A 23,590-nucleotide genomic window follows, 5' to 3' on the forward strand; every position below is an offset into this window, starting at 1 on the left:
CAGGAGTAGGTAAAGAAATACAGCTAAAGGAGCGTGATTCGACGTATATATTCATTAGATTAGCCACGAAAACCACCTCAAGTCAATGCTAATGTTGCTTTCTGTGTGCTGGATGTGTAAACAGGCAAATGTTTGCACATCATATCCAAAGGATCATTTCTGCTGCTCGTGTGTGCTTACTTAAAAATCCGTACGTTTCTGGCCATTTTAACCTGATAATGTGAGCATCAAAAAACGACATGGTATTTCACAGTGAACACAGTTTTTCCTTTCTTCGCGACAGAAGAAGAAAACCGACTTCTTTATTGAACTCCCTGTGTTTTTCATACTTTCCAATGAGTTTTTACTGCACCGTACATCAAAGAGGACAACACTGAAAACAGATTAGTACCCGACGAGAGTGTTGGAGTGATGGATGTTGTGGTGAGACAATGCCACTATGTGAGCAGACTACAACAGTGTGGACCACGAAAAACCAAAAACACAGCGTGTACATGTGTAGGCAGCACCTGTCGTTACCTGTAATCCTGCTGAGCTCAGCAGCTCTGGTGCCACGGCGGGGGTTTGTTAAGCGATGGGTAAACTCTTGCGATAGCCGCTTGTACTATCGCAGGTTGGCCGCCACCGAGCAGACTTCGCATTACTTTGAAATCTAAATGCCTGATGTTTCAGAGTGAAGTCACTCGAGTTGCTCAAGCTACATCTGAAGACAAACTAAACACGTCTTTACTTACAGATGTAACGCATATGTCTCGAGCTGTAAAAAGTCTTTGATAAATGTTGATCTTTCTGATTCCAGTGGAGGACAATTACGTCAAGGGTTACTATTATTCCCTGATGTGTCTGTGAGGGCATCGAAAGCTGAAGTTTGGGGTGGAGGAAGAGGATGAAGGAAGAACTCTTTACAGTTGTATTGGGGAAATACAGTATATACACATGTACATTTAGGAAAATAACTTCTTGTATAAGTCCGCCTTCCTCCGATAATTTCTTTCAGTCCTCTTTTTTTGTATATACAACATATATATAACACAGTGATTCTGCAAACTATACATGACTTTTCATGAGGGAGTGAATGCATGATTTAAGAGGGAATCCTCATCAGTCCATCCACATTTCAGTCTCTCTGCAATCCTTCCTTTAGGTTCACACGGTCGCGTATAGTTAACCTTTTAGGCATTTGGAAATGCTGTCTATTTTTCTGGATTTAATGTATAAAACCATGGTGTCTGAAAAGAACTCCGGCCCTCTCAGCAGAGTTTAACAGCTTTCATTCAACCTCACGCCAAGCTTCAGGTGGAGGGGGAGAGGGAAGAGGGGGAGCGGGGCGCAGGGCTCCGGCGCGGGGAAGAAACCGATTCGGGCGACGGACTGGGATGGTGGCTTCCGGGCTCCGTTTCGTTCTCTTCTTTGCCTCCTCCGCAACCTTTTGCTCCTCCTCCTCCTTTCCCTCCCTCCAGTCCCTCAGAGTTCTCCAGCATTTCCTGGATGAGAGGAGGCATGGAGCCGGGTATTTCCATTTTCAGCGTGATCACTCGCTCCGCTCCTGTGGGAGAAAAGTTCAGGACGAGAGAACAAGTCGTCATGTGGGGAACCTGGTGTGGCGCAACGTATCCTCATATGACGGTTTATATGATGTCTTACGGAAAGCTCCTCCTCGTTTCTCATGCGTTTTCCTAAGAAAGTCTGGCAACACGTGTCAATGTCCGCTCGTTAATGTATACTGTCTTTTCAAAATAAACTGCTGTCTTCACAGGAAACTCAGTTAGGTTTAGGCAACAAAAATACTTAGTTAGGTTTCAGAAAGGATTGTAAAATACTGAGTGAGGTTCAGGAAAAGATCGTGAAATACTGAGTGAGGTTCAGGAAAAGATCGTGAAATACTGAGTTAGGTTCAGGAAAAGATCGTGAAATACTGAGTTAGGTTCAGGAAAAGATCGTGAAATACTGAGTAAGGTTCAGGAAAAGATCGTGAAATACTGAGTTAGGTTCAGGAAAAGATCGTGAAATACTGAGTTAGGTTCAGGAAAAGATCGTGAAATACTGAGTGAGGTTCAGGAAAAGATCGTGAAATACTGAGTTAGGTTCAGGAAAAGATCGTGAAATACTGAGTGAGGTTCAGGAAAAGATCGTGAAATACTGAGTTAGGTTCAGGAAAAGATCGTGAAATACTGAGTGAGGTTCAGGAAAAGATCGTGAAATACTGAGTGAGGTTCAGGAAAAGATCGTGAAATATTACGTTGGGTTTAGGAAAAGATCGTGAGACTTAGTTAGGGTTAGGAAACGATAGTTTTAGGCAACAAAACTACTTAGGTCTGTTTGGGAAAAGATTGCTGTTTGGGTTACCACGGAAGTGGTGTTACTACATTACGCAAGTTACGTGACAAATAAATCAACGTTGACTTCTGTTTCCCACGGGAAATGAACAGCGGCCTCCCGGCTGAAAGGTCGCTGTTTGTTTGTTTGACCTAAAAGTCGCTGTTACCGGAAATATGTCACACTGTAGGCAGCGGACTGTCACCACGTTACCCGTGCCTGTAGCTCCGCCCATGTAATTTGTGTGTGTGTGTCTCACCCTTCACACTGATGCTCCTGAGGTCAGTAATCTTCATCAGTATCTTCGGGAACATGCAGGGTTTCTCAGGCCTCCTCCTCCTCACGTAGAGCTGTGCCAACACACGAAGACATGGAGGAAATGTTTTTGTTAGTATGTATGAACATAAATAAATATATATACTTGGTAAAGCAGCTATTTTACCGTACCATTAACCACTGATGCTTGAGTGTAAGAATTGAAACATTCTCATTTTCATCATTTGGACAACTTCCTACATTGTTTGGTGGATTAATATATTGTTGTTGTTTTAGACAAATTTAAATATTTCTATTGATAATAAATGATGTGTGTGTTTTACTGGAGGATCAGACTTTTGATTGTTGCTTAATGTCTCACTCACAGTATTCTCATGCATGCCACGACACTGCTGAATAAACACAGTGGAAAAACAAATACATACAAGTATGTATCTGTTGTGTTCTTATTTAATTCTGCTCCATATGGTGATCATTTTAAAAATGATCTTAAATCATTAAATTCATCCTTTGTAGGATAAATCTGGTGAACTCATTTAATGCCAACTAATCCTCTGAAAAGAACAAAACCAATAATAAATTGTCTGTTAATCCAAACGCTGACACTCTTGGAGCTCCATGGCTGTCCAAACACGACTAAAATCACATCAGTGAGGCACACTGTCGCCCCGGGTGACACGTTTGTTCTTTTAATACCATGAACACACACGCACTGTAGTTTATTTAGACTCAATCACACCCTGTTGCGTTTGCTTTAAAACTACAGGGAGCTGTATTATGTAATATGTAACTGTAATATGAAACTAAAACAAATGTACTTTTAAAGATACACACCTAAAGTAAGAACTAACAGGCCGGTTGGGAAAGTCAGAAAGTGTTGAGTGTCTTAACTGTTGACAATAAGGAACCTATTTTTTTCAGACAGACTTTTTTAACATTGTCATTTTCAACCATCCCGAGTCACTGTAAATATTTTTGTTTATTGTCATCTATAGAAATCATTTTCATAAAAACAGCTCAAATTATTAGTAAATGATAAATAATTGTATTTCTATTTAAAACTAGCTTTAATTAATATGTTATAAGCTGCTTTAATAAATATATATAAGCTGCTTAGAGCCAGTGTTAGGCAGTTAAACAGTTTATAGTTCCCTCTCTAATATCTATTATTTATTGCCTCATCTTTTAAAACAACTGGATTTATTAAAGTTTCTCGCCAAAAAAATCTATTTTACAAGATTACATTTCAACACATCATGATACAGTTATACTTTTTCTTACGCCTATTACGAATATTTAGTGAGTCGAGCTTGAACGCATCATAAGTCAATGCGACCTCCATTAGCAGAGACTTTGTGCTGTTAGCAGACGAGCCGTTCACTGGGATTACTGTGAGCAGCCTGATGGGAATGAAAAACAATATAATAAGTGTAATGACATATATTATAAGAAGTATAATACCTATGTATAAAAGGTATAATAAGTTAGCTGTTCCAGATGTTTTAAGGCTGTTCCTCCACAGCCTATTTTGGACTTACAGTTGTGGCGAATAGTGAAGAACGTTTCACACTGATGACGTGTGTGTGTGTGTGTGTGTGTGTGCGTGTGTGTGTGTGCGTGCGTGCGTAACTGTGGAGACTGAAAACCACACAATGCAGCCGATCGGTCGGTGCGTCCATAATAATAATAATAATAACAATAATAACAATAACAATAATAATAATAATGAGTATGTTTTCAAACCTTCAAGGCTTCAAGCATCGGCTCCTGAAGAACATCCACCTTGTCCGACTCCTCCAGATCCTGACGGTCTGCGCACACGCATACGCACACACACACGTTAAATATATCAGTAGGAACACAGAACATGAATATGTACAGATATCATCTCTATTAGACAAAATAATTCCTGTCCTTACACGTTTATTTTCCCACCACAGCACTAAACACCGAAGCAACTCTGCATTCCCTCACGGTTTTCTATCATTCATTATTTTATTTCATATTCCTCAGAAACACCAGGTGCAGTACCTCCACAGAGCAGGCAGATGGCGCTGAGCAACCCCGTCTCTGCATCGTCCATCTCCAAAGGCAGCAGCTGGTTGGCGAAGGAGAACACCAGGTCGGTGAGAGGTCCGAACCCGGCGTTGTGCATCTGGGTGCGGTTCAGGGTCAGACCGTCGGAGAAGGTCATGGTGTCCTTTTCTGGGGTGTAGCGGGTGCAGATCCTCAGAATCTGAAACATGAGATAAATTCCCGCTGTAGCACAACTGTACATTTCTCGTCATTTGGGTATCGTTCTGTGGGACAAAGAGAACTCACCAGTATGTCGAGGCAGGCGGATTTTAGCAGGGTGATCTGGTCGGCGATGGTTAGCGTGGTGAAACCGGGGAGCTGCTTGGCGAACTCCACCGTCTTGATGATGCACTTGGTGGACAACTCGCTGAACTTGTCCCAGAGGCTGACGTCCAGAGCGACACGGTGCTCCGAGCTGTTGCTCTGCAGGTTCAGGGTCAGGTAGGGGTTTAGAAGGCAGAGAGACTCAAACAGTAAGGAAACCAGCATTAGAGGTTTGAATTTATTTTTGTAGTGAGAGTTATTGAAGTTACTACAAGGAACTTTCATTTAGTGTTGATTTTGGCGGTCCCTGCTGATTAAAGCAGTAGTGTCTCTGGGAATCAGAGTCCCTTAAGAAAACATCTCATTTTACTGCAGCGGGCGTGTGACAGCGAAGCTGGATCTGAGTCCGTCGGCAGTGGGCTCGTCTCTGGAATCTGAGCTTAGGACGTTTCTGGTGAACACGCATGATTCCGTCTGATCTGCCCAGGTGGCACCGATAACAAGCATTGAGGATAACTATGTATATAAAGTCAATATTCTCACTGATGGTCTAGTTTACTCAGTAAGTCAGTATTTCATTGAGACTGTTTTATTACGTTCCTCACAGTAGCTTTAAGACGATCTCTCTGCATTTCTTTATTAAAGTAAGCGTGTTGGTGTTGCTGTGTGTACCGTGGTGTATTTTCCCAGCTGACCCAGGGAGGGAAAGGTGTCCTGGTGGGCTCGGCGGACTCCTTCAATCATCTGCTCCGTGTCTGCTGACAGGACGTAGATCTCCGTCTCCCCCTGCCGCTTCTCCTCCTTCTTCTTCTTCATCCTGTCGTTTCTCACCACTGGACGGTGGGAGTGGAGAAAGATCGGAAGATTTAGCTCGGAAGTTAAAAGCAGAAAATTCACTAAATGAAATCGAGTAGAGTGACGCGGCTCTTTGGAAGCTCTCCTGTCGTGTTCATACATGCTTCTCACCAGCCTTTAGTTTCTTGTAAATCCTAGGCAGTGAGGGTCTCATGAAAAGAGATTACTTCATGAGGAAAAGAAGAATATTTGGAGCTTGGAGCGATTTAATATATTGTGCATCAATTGCCCATTCTTTTTTGTAAACCTGCAAGAGGAATCCACAAAGTATACATAGAAGCCCGACAGTAAATCTCTGGATTACTCCTTTAAGATTAAAAAACCCAGATGTACAGCGATGCAAGACGCTGGTTATTATGAGTTAATGCCGGTGGTTTTGTGGGGCATGTATCAGCAGAGGAAGGCCACCAGAGGGAGACAAATATCAAGGTTGAAACACTGTGCTGCCTGCTTGAAGTCACTTAGTGCACTAGGTTCTGCTTTATTTGTGCATGACAACAAAAATTAAAGGGACAGTTCACCCCTGAAATCCGAAATATATTATCTCCTGCCTGTAGTGCTATTCATCGATGGACCTTGTTTTGGTGCGAGCTGCAGAGTTTTGGAGGCTTAGCGGCGTAGAGATGTGTTAAATAATCATGACCCGGATACTCCCGGTAATCCACAGACCTTGTTGCGAGGAAGATTTCCAGAAAGAGACACGGCTGTTGAGCTTTTCAAATGTTTTTTTTTTATTATTTCGCATTGAGCACCACGAACCATATAATCCCATTATACTGGAGAGAAGACAGAAAGCTCTACGGCCAGAGATGCCTCACAGAAAAACAATCTAGATTGATGAATAGCACTACAGGTGAAAAATCTGTATTTTTGATTTGGCAAAAAATAATAATATGGCACCGCATCCACATCACCGTACTCACACTCCTTGGACATGCCGACTTCGAGGCATTTCTGCAGCCGACAGGACTGACACCGGTTCCTCGTCACCTTGTTTATGACACACACTTTGTCTCTGTGACACGTGTACACCATGTTCTTCTGGATGCTCCTCCGAAAGAAACCCTGACGCGGAGAGAAGAAAAAAACAATGGAGGCAATGACCGGCAGGGGAACGGACAGAACATTTGGAGGTGCAATAAAAACAGGAGCAACCTTGGTGTCAGAGCCAAAACTGGCACTTTTCATGATCACTGCTGCAAACACATTTGATTGTTGCCGGGCAGCTGGTAAGCAGGTCAGTGCGTGTTATAAAAGGACATGACCACAAGCGCACACACAGATATCAAAGCAAATAGTAATTGCATCCACAGATTATTTGTGGAAGTGTGCGTGTGGGATTAGATGAGGCAAAGAGGCTTACAGATCCCAAGGGAAGCACAAAGGTCACAACCTCTCCGCTTACACATTGTGCAAATAATAGTCTCACGTAACTATTTTTCATTCAGGTTTTTCTAGGTGCGGCCGACACGTGTTTCACAATTACCTAGGGGTGGGGGAAAAAATCGATACAGCATAGTATCACGATATTTTGCGTGGCGATATTGTATCGATACACGGACGCAAAGTATCGATCTTTTATTTTATAAACTATTAAAAAAAAATAAAAAGATTTTTTTTTTCTTTTGAAAAATCAAATCAATTACTTTTTCAGTCCACTAGATGGTGCAGTTGTTTTCTGGTGAGGTCAGCAAAGGTCCCGGGTCAGCGTGATTGGTAGGAAGTTGGTCAAAACAAAGATAGAGACATCTGGCCTCACAATAGTAGCGGCTCATGGGGAGAGTGCAGCGCATAACTGTCTCTCTGCCCTCGACGTCCACGCATCGCAAGTTATACTGAGTTATATAACTCTTATATCCTACTTATATAAGTTATAGTTCATATACTGAGTCCACGAGTCTGAAGTGATGCTGTCTGCTTTATTTCTGGAGTGAAAAAATGGCAAACTGACAAGGAAACCGCCAATGGGTAAAATGTACTAGTGGTGGTGTTTTCCAATCGCACGCAACTTTGTTTCAGTAAAACATTCCCACAGTCTGTGACTTTTTCCTAAAACTGTGTCACGAAGCAATGTAGGAACCCTCATCGTAAAATTTGTCAAGGCGAAGCCTGGTTTAAAATATACCTACGGACAGGCTAAGTCCCGCCCCTTCCGGTGTCCCCAAAAAATATGTACAGTAGGCAACAGCAAAAAGACAAATATTTTGTTGCTCCAGTTTGACCTGTGCCTTGAATTACAATAGTCATTGTCTGGCAAAATGAACCCAAAAGACGGCAGATAAAGCTGACGTTAACTAGCTGAAATGAGGTCAGAGTGACACTGGAGTGTAAACATAACGTTCTGGAGGTTTTGGAATATTTCATGATGTCAGTCAGAGACGGTCTAAGAAGAATCCTTTATTTCTTCACAACAGAAACTTAAGCAATATCTGATCAAATTCATATTAGTCACATACTTCCCATTTTTTCACAGTGCATGGCTGCATGTCTTTAATGTAGTAAAGGAGCATTTTACAAGAAGACGAAGGACAAGTTTTGAATTTTGAATAAAATACTTTTGTCCAATCAATAATCGATTAATCAATGCAAGTCAAATGTCAAAATAGTTGTTAGCCGTTACCCAGAGTGAGTGTTGTGTCAGTGTAAGTTTAGCCCACTCACGTGTTTAGCTGCTTACCTTGCAACCCTCGCAGGCACTGACTCCATAGTGGTATCCTGAGGACTTGTCCTGGCAAACAAAGCAGGGCTTGTAGATGCGGGGCGGAGGTGGAGGCGAGGCCGGGCTGGGGACGAGGAGGTCCTCTCCCGAACTCGTGCTCTCAGTCTCTATGGCTGCGGGAGGAGACGGAGGAAGGGAAACATTGTGTTCAGACATCAACATCTCTCTGGTTTGTATTCGATTTGGAATATTTAAATATTGCATTCATTTATTGGCAGTGAATGTTTTTGAAACTGCGCCAAATGTTTAAGGGGTCGCGTCAGGTGAATGGATGGAGGTGAGCTAGCCATCAGTCATAGATGACAGCATCAACACTCACATTTAGCTCTTTTGTAAATGTGTAATGCAACCCAAAAATAAACTTTGCACAAGTTGCGAAAGGAGCCGAAAAACTGAACAAAATTAGCAGAGGTTTTGCGTCAGTGGATCACCCTTTTTATAGTCACCGTACGTAGCCCAGATGATACTTCATAAGATTTTTAATCCATCGTGGTTAATGTCAAAGTTGATTCAGGTTTGCGTATATTTTCAACACCAACTGCCATGTTTGTGCCATCAGCTGTATCAGACATAATTTAATAATAATTTAAAAAGGAACCTGTTTCCTCTGAGCCGCGAGCCGGCTCAGAGGAACAGCTCTTCGGTGGTATCCAGAACCACTTGTTTCTGCAACCCTGGTACAGGCACAGGCTATCAAGCCCTGGACTAACCAGGGCCGACACAGTTCCGTACCAACGGTCTCAGTTTCAACTGGTTCGGTCACGGTGGTTAAAGGAATACTTATGTTATGTCATATTAGGGGTGTCACGGATCACAAACCTCACGGTTCGGTTCGGATCACGGTTCAGGAGTCACGGTTCGGATCATTTTTCGGATCAACAAAGAAAAGGGGAGGAGACAAACATAACTTTGCTTTCCATTTATTAATTAAAGAACTTCAAGAACACTTAACGCAAAGAACTTTGGGCTATAGTCTTACATGAAAACAAAAATATTGAAGATGTCCAATTTGAAACAAAATGAAATAAATAAATAAAAATAATACATTCAAGAATTCTGTTAAGTTTAAGTGAAACATGAGGTAAGTTGATATCCTCGTCCTTTGATCAATACTGAAAGAAATAAACAGCCAGTGAGCTGCTTCCACTGTTTACACTGAACTGAACTGCTCGGCAACAACTTGGGTCTGTGTTTACTTCCTGTCAGGTTATGCCATTCAAATACACAATCATGTTTACCATTACTGTGACATTATTTTCAAAAAGATGAGAATATCTCCATTGTCTGGGGAGAGGCTAGACCTTTCTGTGGTGATATTACTATTGGGCCTGTCTAGCTTCACTCTGATACTTCTGTCAGCACCTGAACCAGGTGTGTGTCTGTGTGATGCTCACAGAGGGGGCGTGTCTACAGCACGGACTAAGAATCACTCCGCCGTGGTGAAAGCAGTCTCTGCAGTCTTTTCCTTCTCATAGAGGCCTGGAACAGCTTCACACTGAAGTGGGTGCGTGAGTGGTTTCGTAGCGTGGCTCAAGCACTTTAACCAGATTTAGAAATCCTTTGTTTTCTACACCGGAGTGTCCCCGTCGCTGACATGCCCGATGTTTTGCCGTTGTCGTGTGTCTTTCTCTTTAAATAACGCCTACATACCGTAACGCTTTGTCCACCACCCTCATCAGTCATTATACGTTACAGGGAAGACAAAATGTTCCCAAACTTGCGACGCCGCGGCTTCTGACGTTCCTCCGCTCGCCATGACGTCACCGTTAAATGCTTCTAAGCTGCTCCGTTCACGTGAACACACTACTGCTTTATATCTGTTCACTGACACTCTGCATTGATATTCGGGGACTTGTTACTTGAAAAGGAACAGCAGCAATATAACTTTATTACACACTATGATGATTACACTGTCAAAAAATAAAAATAAAAATACTCTATTGATCCGCGGTTCACGAGTGATCCGAACCGTGAGGGCTGATCCGAACGGATCACGGATCGATCCGTGATCCGTGACACCACTATGTCATATACATGTCTGTATGGTAAATAGCAAGCTACAATGATGTAATGAATAGTTTAAAACTCCTCATCTCTGGTATTGTCTCAGTCCAAAATCCAAACGTCAAACTTCAGGTAAAATAGATAATGTAATCGTTTCCAAAATTCACAACATGTTTTTATCTGGTAAATATTCTGCTCAATCCATATTCGTTGGCATTTTTACTGGGATCAAAAACAGTTTGCATTCATACAATACTTAACACAAACCTATATTTGCCCCATTCTGTTAGGGTGACAACGTCATTAAATATGACAACATATGCCTCGTGCCTGCTGTGTCTCTGTCTCACACAAAAATGTGACAAAATCAAATGAGCTGTTGAACCGAAATGGAAACATTGATGTACACAGAAGGTGGCATAATGGGCTCCGAAGCATGTAAATGTTTGATTTCTGTGTTCAATTTGTCTGTAACCTTTGTAATGACAACCTTCTTTGGAACTTATCGTATTTGTTTTGAATGTTGCATGCATAGTGAAAAATAAAAAAAGTACTTTTATTGTATACAATTCTTAGGACCATCCAAAATATGTACTGCAATCCACATTTTCTTCATGCAGACAGTACAAACAATATGATGTGTCAGGCGATGGTAATGGACACACTCCCTTTTGATACAAAAGACGCGGTTCCACCAAGACGTTCTTGGTAATTTTAGCTGACACCACTTTTCAAACAAAGAGAAATTGATATAAGAGTACTTCCTTGTTTTATGAATGAAGCGGTACAGGAGTTGAAGCTGTGTGTGTGTTTCACCAATCAGTAACGGTCATCCCAGCAAATCCCGCACCGCAAGTTCAAAAAGTAATAACCCTCGACCCAGCGCCCTTTTGGAGGCGTGAAATGTCCCCAGAACGTTATTAGACCCTGGTCCCGGTGGTGGAAACACAATGAGTTCTTCAAAATGTTCCTCGGCTCTGGGGAAAGTTCTTTAAGAAATTGGATGTCAGAGAGGCCTGAAGCACTACTGTCTATGTTTACATCTGATACCACAGCTGGATGAGTCAAATGTTGTATGCAAGACAAGACTCTGTAAAGAACGCTTCGTCTTTGTTGAAATTATTTATGTTGCGCTTCACTTTTGGTGGGTGCCATTTTTTTGAAATCATTACTGTATGGAATATGCTGTTTGTACTCAATACCATGTTGTATCATCAAACGCTAATCCAATCCCAACTCTAATCTCTTAATCACGCATCGCTTCTGTGAGGTGGGAATCAAGGTTACGGACGAGTGGGTCTGGTTCGGGAATGTGTTGCCATTGACACAGTCAAATTAACTACAGCGGTGGGATTAAACATTTTTAAATGAAATTATTTGTGTTCGGTAAATCCTACTGCTACTCCTGTCAGGACAACGTCATGGCGGTAATTTTTAGTTAACTTTTCAATTTCAGTTTAGTTTAGACCTTTTTCGATTTCATTTTAGCTCAATTTTAGTCAATTTGCTCATGTAAAGTTCATTTAAAGTTCTCAGAAAGGTTTAGTTTGAATGTTTTCAGTAGTTTCCGTTTGTTTCAGGGCGGCTCTGTCTCAGTGGGTAGAGCGGGTTGTAATTTTTTCTGTGTACCCGTGACTTTTATTAAATCCCTTCTTACACCGCACAGTTTTACACTTAATCAATTTTGTATTGTTTGTATTATTATTATTTTTTGTTTTGTTTTTTTAAATTGTATTCCCCTGAATGTGTTTCTTTTGCACTCGGCCTTTTCAGGTTTTATGTGAAGCGCTTTGAATTTCCTTGTTGCTGAAATGAACTAAATAAATAAACTGGCCTCTCCTTTGATCACGAGGATAACGGTTCGATCCCTGGCTCCTCTTGTCCGCATGTCAAAGTGTCCGCATGTCAAAGTGTCCTTTAGCGAGATCACTGAACCCAACGTTGCTCCCTAACCCACCTAGAATGGGTTATGTTTATGACGATTGTAATAAAGTTTATATTGTTGAGTTTGAATACATTTTCAGTGCTTATTTTATTATTTTTCCTTTTGGTTTCAGTTTTTAATTCACGATGGTAACCCTGGTTCAAGTGGGCTGCACCCCAGCAGCTGTGTGTTGAGTAAACCATAACATCCCGCTGCTGATTCTGTGTGCGGGCTCATCTTGTCAAAGTGTTTGTTATCTTTGTTAGGAGAGAAGGCAAAGATGGGCCGCGACCCATTTTAAGGTGACCCCTCAGATTAAGATACCAGCCACAACTCCTAACCTAACACACACACACACACACCTCTCCCCCTCCCCCTGCTTTAGTAGCCATACCAGACATTCCACTATGGAGGAGATTCAAATCCCCTCCACTGGCCTGCTCTGTTTACATAGAGCAGAGAGAGAGACTCACAGAGAAATAAAGAGAGGCGACCCTCCTCCTCCTGCTCGGCCATCATACCATGCCTCCATCTTCCCCTCTCTCCTCTATTTGTCTTTGCTCTCCTCTCACTGATATGCTAGCCAACAGTTCCCCCATCAGCACTGCCTGACCTCTTTTAAACTTCTCTCTGCTCTTCGCCTCATATTTCCAAGCATCCCTCACTCTTGTTTTCATCCGTGCGCTTTTTTAAATCTCTTCCTACCGCCTCTCGCTCCCGCGTTGTGCGTGCGGGACGTAGTCGCCAGCTTGTTCAAACACAATGGACAGCTTTTAGCTGTAGGTTGTGGTTCGGAGAAAGACTTTTTTCTTGTGTTTTGATATGAGATATGGGATTAAAGGGATCTTTCCGGTTATTTTTTAAGTGGGTGAGTATGAGATACAGTAGATGGCGGTCGGCACACCCCCAGTATGGAGAAACAGACAGGAATACAAATGCACTGCTGGTGACTGGGACAGCAGCAAAACATTTTTAGACAGCTCAAATAAATGTGTACGCTACATTTAGAATATGTTCACCGCTTTAGACTGTCCCTTTTCTGACTGGGAACTGAAATGAAAGAGAGTATGCTCTCCTCTTCTCTTACTGTGAAATACTCTAAATATAGCGTACACTTAAAACTGATATTGATTTTTAGGTGTCTAAAATAGGACTGTGCCCCCCCCCCGCCCCGCCCCAGCAGTACATTGCTTTGCTCCTGAGCTGGTACTACTGTCTCTTATCTAATGTAATCCACTGACTGTACCTCATACAACCCCGCTTCAGAACAACCAGACTGTCCCTTTAACGGAGAGGAACATTGGTGACTCGTCTTTGTGACTCACTCAAAATCAAAACAGGATAATAGCTTTAATAAATTAATTAATCTCATCGGTGAATAGACTCCAGAATCTTTGTGTGTCGTATGTCATCACTAGTTACCCTGATGTAGGTAGGGTAGATCTTGATTCTGAGGCAAAATGTTTAAACGACGAATAGATGTCTTTTGGTTTGTCCCTGTGGTGGCCCGTGTCGCTGGGCGTTATCAGTCTTGAATCAGTAGACGCCTCCACCGCTTCCGTTATCACGACCTGGATCTCCTCTCTACCCCTCCCCAGCATGAAAGGCAAGGTCAGATGTTTATCATTGTGCGACACAGGAATGCAAAACAAAATGCAGTTGAAAGCGAATGCTGCGCACGATCACGGTGACACCTGCCTTACATTTGTCAAGGGAAAGTCAAGACGAGTGACTGTCAATTTTAACAACAGATTGTTTTGAGACGTTAACACCAAGCTTGGGGTTTACTCTGGCCCGGGGCTACAAATAAAGCACTGTTAAAACATTTTCAAAGTCTGGACCGTCTCTGCTCCGGGGCAGAGCCGCGGATCTGTGTCCTGAGGTCAGATCGCAACGTTACATGTTAGCCAGCGCTGGGGTAAAGCCGTTTTTCCAAATCTGATGTGAACTAGTGTTTAATGGTCTCCCCGGGCGGTCCTGGCTTTGCACCAGCGGTCAGTTCCTGAATAGAGAGCATGCTCTCTCAGCTTAGAGGCCGGCCTCGGATCACGACACTGACCTCTGCCTCCCGGACAGTTAACAAGGTGTTCTCAAACATACTATTGTAGACGCTGTTAAGTCTCATTGACATCTGTTATCACTGTTAATGACTTTCTTCCAACTAACTAACAACACTTAATAAGCGCATGGACTTTGATTAAAGTTTGATGAGCGTGGCTATTATTTAGGCCAGGGGTTCTTAACCTTTTTGACCTCGGGGCCCAACTTTTCAAGTACAAAGTGTCCCGGGGCCCACTCTGACTATATGCATCAAAAGTGTCAGACAACCTGTAGGTCATACAGAAACAGAGCAGTGGGCCTTTGGAGCCAGTAAACATTTAAGATTTTTGTCCCCATAAAATAAAAAAGTATCTTTCAGTATAAATAACTGCCTGTGGCTGTATATGTACAGGTAAAGGACAGTATAGGGCTGTAACTACACTATCAGTGAACAACTGCCTCAAATTTGAAGAAGATTGGACAAAGTATGACCATTCTACAGTGTTTCTTCCATGAAGAGATCCAGGCGGAGCTCTAAAAGGATATTTGGAGACCCAAATGGACACATGGTAACCAAATGATATGCTGACACACTAAAGGTGTTTCTCCCTTTATATTTTGATATTATATTATTTTCCTTTTATTTTTAGCCTTTGCAAATTGCAAAAACTATGTATATATGGTCGAAGACATGGTGTGTGAGTAGCGGACTTGCTGTGCTTAATGGCTGCGACCGAGCGCACGAACGAGAATGAGAATAGCTCAGTTACGCAAACGTTGGTTTACGGCTTATGGAAGAGTAGAATAAAGTTTGTACTATAAGCACTAGCGTTTTCTGAAGGCAGTAGCTCCATGGTAACATCCGCTAGCACGTTGTCGGGTCTGTAATGTGTCTTTTTCCGTCGAAATGCTGCAAGATACGACTTGCAGCGGTTATGGCGACTTTGGACAGTGTGTGTGGGCTCCTTTTGTGGCGAAACCATAAGAAATGAAAGAAAATCGATGATTTCTTTGCAAAGAAGAGGATTTTGGGCATGCTGGGATACCAAACACGGACATGTTTTGTGACGTATTTGCGCAAACAAGCCGTAGGAACGGAAGGGGAGGGGATCGAGGATGCCGGTGTTGAACAGGCAAAACCCTTGTTAAATAAATGAGATGATACAATGTGATGATCACAAAGACATTTATTATCATGTGTATGTAAACCTGCATACACAACAAGAAGCCCAACAGACTTTCCCACGAGCGTTGGATGTTTCGTCGCTTGGTGTCTCTTTATTTTTGAAGGCTTCAGAGCTTCGTTTGATAGCATTAGCTCACATTCCACACACTGAGCCCTCGGCTCTGCCTCGTTGCCTCCGTTCACAAAGCCGTACTTAAGAAAGTCAGGGTTGTACTTGCGCACACATTTAAACTTTTGGGGGGTATGGCACCACTGTCGTCTTCATTTTTTCTTTTTAATAACTTATCCATAACTTCTCTGGTGTCTTCAATTGATAACCTATGCGGTCCCGCGGCCCTCGCGGCCCACAGGTGCAAAACTGAAAGTTTTTCGCGGCCCTCTAGGTGGCGCTCGCGGCCCAATCATGGGTTAAGAATCACTGTACTAGTCTATGGACATAACACACTAAATACAGCCTGGACAAACAACCCCCTACATTTCCATTTTATTCCTGTAGTTTTCTATTCAATTCCCACAAATTATATATAAATTCCTGTTAATTACCATGGAAAGTTTAACCTTGACTATTCCCCATAATTGTGCGACCCTATGCAAGTCACACTACAGGAAAATGCACACCCAAACAGCAATGGCAGCCCGTGCAGTGCTGTTGTATTGATGCTGTGTTGAAGTTTTAGGAATTCTACACGGTGCCACAATAGCAGCCATAGTAGTTTCTCTTTCTTCTTTATCCCGTCTCTAATAAATATATGAGTTGTCAAGATGTGACATGAGAAGAAAATCCTTCTTAGTCAAATAGAGACGAGGACGTGCCATGCCAGAGGACTCTGACTAGAGCAAATTAATTAATAACCAGCTTTCCACTGCCGCTCTTTTAGCAGTCATCTGACGATCCCACACACACACACACACACACACACACACACACACACACACACACACACACACACACACACACACACACACACACACACACACACACACACACACACACACACACACACACACACACACACACACAACATAAAGACACCTAGATGCAAACGCTGACACACAACCGTCCGTCCGTCCTCCCGTTTTCACACACTCACACTCAGGTCAAACTTGGTCAGTATACCCTCACATTCCCAGACAAACTGCGAGTGTGTGTGTGTGTGTGTGTGCGTGCGTGTCTCCAGCAGACAGAAAAGAGAGGTCATTCAGTGCAGATAGAAGGAGAAATAAAGAGAGGGAGAGATGTAGGTCACTTCCCAATTGTTTGTGACTCATTGCACTGGATCACACCCAAACTCACACACACACACACACACACACACACACACACACACACACACACACACACACACACACACACACACACACACACACACACACACACACACACACACACACACACACACACACACACACACACACACACACACACACACACACTATCCCCCAGGCCATTGCTTACATGTCGCCGGAGCAGGCGCTGAATGTGTGTGCGTGCCTGCGTCTGTGTACGGCCTTTGACCTTTGAACCTGTATGGTGCACTCTTCATTCCAGTCACGCACAAAGAGTCCCCCCCAACCACACACACAAACACACTGGGTGCAATCCTCCTTGTCTTTACAGCTTGAATTTACGAGCAATCCCCTCTCTCGCTTCTACACGCCTCTCTTTCCTTCTTCTTTTCCCACAGGCCGACCAGAGTCCACTCCTCTGCTCTCGCTCGTCTTTTTATGACTTCAACTCGGTTGCGCAAGGGCCATGTCCCGCAATGACATCACCACATCCTCACCCTTGGGTTACTGTCTCACACCGGGGCCAACTGTCTCCAGCATGCGGCACTGTCAACTTGCAGCAAGGTGGTCCTGTGTGTGTGTGTGTGTGTTATTCTTTTGATCGACGAGCAACCCGGTCCAGGGTGCACAATGCCTCTCGGCCAACGCATGCTGGAATTGGCACTTGAATTCCTTCCATTCATGCCTTTCACAATAAAAGCTCTAGACATTTACAAGGCCTAACTGTTTACCAGAGGGAACTCAAATTCACTCATTTTGCTAAAATTGCTTACAATAGCTTAGGCCAGCGGTTCCCAAACTTTTTAGGCCCGCGCACCCCCCCCCTCTTAATAAAAAAAAAAAAAAAAAAAGCAACAGAGCCCATTTACAGCCGCATACAAACCGGACCAATGAGAGAACAGTTTGCTCGCGCGTGGCGTTAGTTTACAAGATTTAGTCCGCTGTTAAATGTTGCAGTGTGAACACAAACCGAACAAAGGAGCAACTGCAACATTGTATCATATTAATCCCTGAATCGGAACAAAGCAAACGAACTGAAGGTGTGAAAACGCCCTGAAACACTGCAACAAAGTTTCAATAACTTTCAGTTACACAAGGCGTCACTTTTAAAGAGCAATACGGATGCGAGGACACACGCACAGGCTCAGAGGCAGATTATCACATTTAATTTACAATTAATGAGCGACTAATGTAGCCAGGATGTCTTCAGACAAAGCATCGATGCAGCGACACAGTGTTGTTGGACACCGGGATCATGTCTAACTTTTTTGCTTCTTTCTCCCCAATCATACATTCCACCATCTCTCTGGCAGCTGGCAAGCTCACGTCTTCGGCGATTGTGTGCGGTAGCCCCTTTCTCGCTATTCTGTAACCAGATATGAAGCCCGTAGTGCGTCATTTATAGACCCAACACATGAATGAGACTGCAGTTGTTTTTGGCTGTTTTGTAACTCCTCCAATTTCGATATAAACAATGTAAGGGGCTTTTGACTTGCACTGGCATGCTTGGTGTTCAGGTGGCGACGTAAATAAGAGCTTCAGACTGTTAGCCAGAACCTCACTGCACACCACGCACTGTGGCTTTGGGGAATCTGCGTTGCCAATCCAAGTGAAGCCCAGACACAGATACTTTTCATCATATTTCCTCTTTTTTTTCCCAGTCTGATGCTCACCCTCGTTTCCTCTTTTTTCACCTTGACTCCGCGATGGGCCGATGTGCTCCCGATTTGTCTGTGCTATCCCTTCCTCCTTTTTTCGGTCTCCTCCGTCTCATCTTCCTCTGACTCTGGCTCGATTTCTTCTCCCGGTCTCTCCCCGACGCACCTCTCCGTTCCCCTCGCCTCCGATTCCTCTCTCTCTCTGTCTCTCTGTCCCTCTCCTCTTTTACCACTGATAGCTTCAGATGTCCCACCTGACAGTTTCCCCGATTTCAGCCAGTTTAGCATATTTAAATTAATGTTGCTGAATGCATGAAGTTCGCTGTTAGCTGACGTTAGCTGCACAAGCTAGGCTCGCTAGTGTGTACGACTGGCGGTAGGCGGCAAGACTGCCGGAAGGAGCTCAAGTGCATTTATTAAATTGTACGTTTTTAATTTTAAATCTTACAAAGGGAAGCTAGAGGCAGCTCGCGCACCCACTTTGGGAATCCCTGGCTTAGGCTATACAACAATTTTGTCCAGACAGACCGCCTCACGCTGCTCTTGGGCAATAGGATCCTACACGGATCTACCTTTCATTGAGATGGTGCTGCAACAGTTGCAAATTTGCATTGCTGCCGGTATGAATAGTTTTGACATGAAATATGAAAGACAAGTGTGTACAATGACCGACTTTCCAACCCAGGAACACTGAGATAAATAGTCTCACAGACTAACAAGCCAAAACAAAAATGTATACTGTCACAACAATTTGGACGGTGCCATTATCAACTCATAATGTGCAAAGTTGTTTTTTTTATCAAAAGTCATACAATAATGCTCATAAATAACATTTTCTTTTCATTTTGAATAGTAATATTTATCTTGTGATAAAGTATGCCCTCTAATTCCAGGTTAATTAAATTAGTATACATAACACCTGTAATGCTTTATGCTTCTAGGGTTGTAATTAACTGCCATATTAATTATTGATTACACCATTTATTGTTTCTCAAAGGGTTCCTTGATTGTTTTGGTCTATAAAACAATCACCAATCAAAATCAGCCAAAGCCCAAGATTCAACATTGAATTTTGCCCGGTCGACAGTCCCAAACCCAAAGACAATCAGTTCACTATGTTACAGATATTACACAGGACAAAGAAACAAACTAAAAAATGGAAGTTGGAAGTTTTGCTTGAAAAATGACTTTGGTGGATTCATTGATAATCAAAACAGTCGCAGATAAATTTTCCGTCAATGTACCAATTTAAGAATCGACTAAACGTTTCAGCTACGAACCCTTTATGCATTTTAAGCCCGCTTAGTCGCTGTAAACACTTAGAGGTTCATTCTCTGCTGCCGAGAAGCACTGAGCTTGAGGTCAGGAGGGGTTAAGGCTAGATTTGGTAAATGAGCGCCTGGCCAGCTGCTCGACCTACCTCGACCTACCGAGGTCATTCGAGTCGCTCCACTGAAAACATAAACCAAACTCTTGAGTTGTATAACACACAGCACCAGACATACAGCTACATTAATGACCAAAGAGGAGATGGGACATCACAATTTTTCCATGTAGAAATATCCATTTGATGTAAACATGACCAGTAGCTAGTGTGGAACCAGCTCCTGAATGCTGTGAGCCACCAACAATCTAGAGTACCGGTATATAAGGAAACATGCAGAGCAGCAGGCTGGTGAAGTAAAAGTGAATGACTACTTCCTACAGTATAGTACGGTGTGTTTATTCCCCATCTAATGTTAGTTAATAGTTGAGTGAAAAGAGGCGGTGGGGCACCTGGAACTAGAAAAAAAGGGGGCTGGCATGTGTTCCAATTGGAACAAGTGAGCCCATGCATGCCAACATATTTCAAAGCACAAGCACCACCACAACCCTTTGGTATTTTTTCAACAAATTCAATTATCCACACTGCCTAATTGCGGTGTGCCCTGCAGTCACTTTGTGTTACGAGTCCCAAAATTATGTTTTGCACTCACAGTGGCTGGATCCGCTCCAGTGTCTGCCGCTCATCAGGGACACTCCGAATGGACGCTGGAGTCCTCCCACACCGGACAGCAGTCCCTTCTCCGGCCCGAGCCCCGGGGGTCGGTGGTAGTAGTCCATGCTCAGAAAAGAGCCGGGATTAGGGCTGCTCGGGCTGGGGCTAAAACCCACAACATCCACGCTTTCGTACATCCCCCGAGAGGCGGGAGTCGCCCTTTGATCTCGTTGTACCAAATAGGGGGGAGAGAGAGAAAAAAAGATCAAAGCGTCCCGGACAGCGAAGAGAGAAAGAGGAAGGGGAGGGAGGTAAGAGTTCACATCTTCATAACGGACTGATGGGAGGAGGAGTAGGAGGAGGGGGAGGAGAGAAAAAGAGATGGCCGGTCCCGGTGACCGCTCAGCCCTCGGGAGGAGCACAGGCGGTTTACTGCCAAACGTCCGTTATGTCGTTTTAGCACGACCGGAAGTTTAGATAACGGCTGCAGTCTTCTTTATAGTCTTTTTTTCTTCTTACAGCGCAAATGCTACAAGTGCCAGTAACTTAACAGTGGTGCTAGTTGGAGCGGCAGCCCTCGTTGCTTTGTAGCAACAAAGATTTCAAAAGAGGAAACGACCCACGGTAACATTAGGCTACTGTGTGTTCAAGAGTTTACAATGACCTCAGCGTCCACAGCCCGTGTCTCTACGGACGTACACGGGTCCTATGTCGCACCCGCTAGCAGTTTGTGCGCTGTTTTGTTTTTTTAGTAGCAAGAATGATATTATGTAATTCTCGTGTCGCTTGCTAATCCTTGTAGCCAGCCTGGCGAACAGTCTATTTAGTGTACAGACTACTCCTCTGTGTCACAACCAGTACTGTCTATCCTAAACAATCCGTGCACGTTGTAAATGAACGTAGCTTTCCCCGTAAAGTACAAAAAAGAGGTTCCTCGCGCTGCTCCGTTCGCTCCGGTTCACAGGGTCCGAGCGTTCACGGGAGACAAACAGCCCATAAACACGATACGCCTTGTCGTATTCGACTCTGAACTTGCCGCTTTACGTCCGAGTAGCGGAGTATCCGAAGGTGAAATTGGCGACGGTGAGGAAGGGTCGAGGAGGTGCGCGAGCCAGTTTGGGAATGTCTGTTGCTTGTTGTTGAGGTCCAGCAGCAGCACGGCCAGCAGTGTCCTGTGGTACCCTCTGGTCTGTACACGACGGCCTCTCTCTCGCTCGCTCTCTCTCCCCCCCCTCGTTTGATGAGTGACACCAGCTGCGCAAGAGCTCCACCTATCTGCCCTGCGCGTGCCTCCTCTAAAATGCTTTCTGCCTACTTTCAAAATGTGGCTATTTCTGACTGCTGTGCACAACTAAGAGAACTTATACTATTTGTAGGTCTACTACTAGTAGTGATTTTGTCATGATTACCAACAAATATTATTGGTATTATCACACATATTATTATTTATTGTTGTACTTATCTGACATACAACATATATATACACACCCTAATATACTGTGTGTGTGTGTGTAATATGTGTATACACGCATATTACGGTCCATTACATAGTAAGTTACAGTATAGTATAGAGTATATTTTAGTATACTTAAATTTAGGTAAATGCTCAAAATATGTCCACAACTGATATATATATTTGATTTGATTACATTAATGTTTAAGTTGAGGTTTACAAGAAATATTTTAACTGCTACTGTGTAAAGGGAATACTGCTGTTAAAAATCACCTTATTTGTTTCAAGTGTTTGCAAACCAAATGTTATTGCACTTTTGTTCATATAGCACTACTTTTAAAATAAAAGTGCGCAATACACTACTTTTGAATTTATTATTGATTAATCGCAGAAAATCATGCAATCGTTGTAAAATTGTACAACATACAGACTGATTGAAAATGGATTGTCAATACTCATTATTATTAATATATTGCGAGATGCTTTATTTGAATCACATAGATAACAATATAAATACTAACAATGCATCAATATTCATGATATACTGGACATGCGCTATGAATCAATCAAAGCATAATTTGCAGAATTTTATGTATATACACACACACACATATACGCACTACAATTTTTCTGAATGACATCCTTCAGGAGAGTAAACTATAAACATGCTCAGAAAAGAACATGTGGATGAAAATGCTTATGGATTTTGCATTGCATTTAGGTGTTGTGTGGTGGTTTTTAACCCTTAAATTATTTGGATGTTTTTCTTCACCTGTCAGGTTTCCCATCCAACATGTCCCGACTGCTTTATTGAAGCCTGGGATCTTGGTTCGTCGCTGAGGTGCTGTGGGTGTTCACTCTGTAGATATAATTCACTATGTTTACAGTACAGTCACATTCAAAATATTGTATGTGTTTGCATGTGTTTTTGCACATTAGCACCCGTTCATGCATGCATATATTCTAACACGTCTAGTATACCACATGGCACACACGCACACACTCACAGTTTAATCCTTTGCTATAAGTGAGCCTATGTCCTTGCTGTGAGGCCTCCCTGTATTGATTAGCTGCTGGTTAAAATATGAGCGGGGAAAGGGGAAACACATCACATTCATTGCTGCCTGTTAATCGATATAGGACATTAAATCTATGGCGACAGAGGAGGCAGGGGAGAGGTGAAAATGTGTTTGGGGAGAGTGTGTGTGTGTGGGGGGGGGGGGCAGTAGCAAGCTGAGGATGAAGATGTGAATGAGGGTTAGTAGGTTAAGGAGCACAATGAGAAAGCATTGAGAGATGCTCAGGTGGTGCCAGTGTAACGGCAATGTTAAAATAAATGAACCGTGAGCTGTAAAATTGTTGCGCAGTGACCAGTCACACTTGACATATGTCATATTTGTACATAAATAGTCTGGAGCCTTTTTTTTTTTTTTTTTACAACACTGATCTGATGTATTGATTATTGTGAGCTGCAAAAGTGGACTATAGGATTTGGAGCGACAGCACGATGAATCTGCCCGCCGACAGCCGGGCTGCGTGTAAGCATGCAGGCAG

General features: G+C 43.1%; 1 protein-coding gene across 1 annotated transcript; it reads right to left on the bottom strand.

Moving 5' to 3' along the window:
• Window positions 1–251: 251 nt before the first annotated feature.
• Window positions 252–21,779, bottom strand: LOC306786863 (retinoic acid receptor alpha-A-like). The gene is made up of 9 exons (XM_079281763.1): window positions 20,582–21,779; window positions 8,465–8,619; window positions 6,711–6,852; window positions 5,605–5,765; window positions 4,915–5,091; window positions 4,624–4,828; window positions 4,336–4,403; window positions 2,576–2,666; window positions 252–1,546 (listed from the first exon to the last, which is right to left on the bottom strand). The coding sequence occupies exons 1-9, from the start codon at window positions 20,778–20,780 to the stop codon at window positions 1,293–1,295; spliced, it is 1,452 nt and encodes a 483-aa protein (XP_079137889.1). The 5' UTR covers window positions 20,781–21,779; the 3' UTR covers window positions 252–1,292.
• Between the last annotated feature and the right edge of the window lie 1,811 nt (window positions 21,780–23,590).

Source organism: Melanostigma gelatinosum (genome assembly GCF_949748355.1).
Source record: "Melanostigma gelatinosum genome assembly, chromosome: 13".
In the NCBI taxonomy this organism is placed as follows: Eukaryota; Metazoa; Chordata; class Actinopteri; order Perciformes; family Zoarcidae; genus Melanostigma; species Melanostigma gelatinosum.

Excerpts from the sequence above, each read along its gene's own strand:
- LOC306786863 (XM_079281763.1), bottom strand. The coding sequence starts at position 20,780 with ATGTACGAAAGCGTGGATGTTGTGGGTTTTAGCCCCAGCCCGAGCAGC. Across the intron at positions 4,829-4,914 it reads CCGCCTGCCTCGACATACTG|ATTCTGAGGATCTGCACCCG; the intron begins GTGAGTTCTCTT and ends CTCATGTTTCAG. Across the intron at positions 4,404-4,623 it reads CATCTGCCTGCTCTGTGGAG|ACCGTCAGGATCTGGAGGAG; the intron begins GTACTGCACCTG and ends GCGTGTGCGCAG.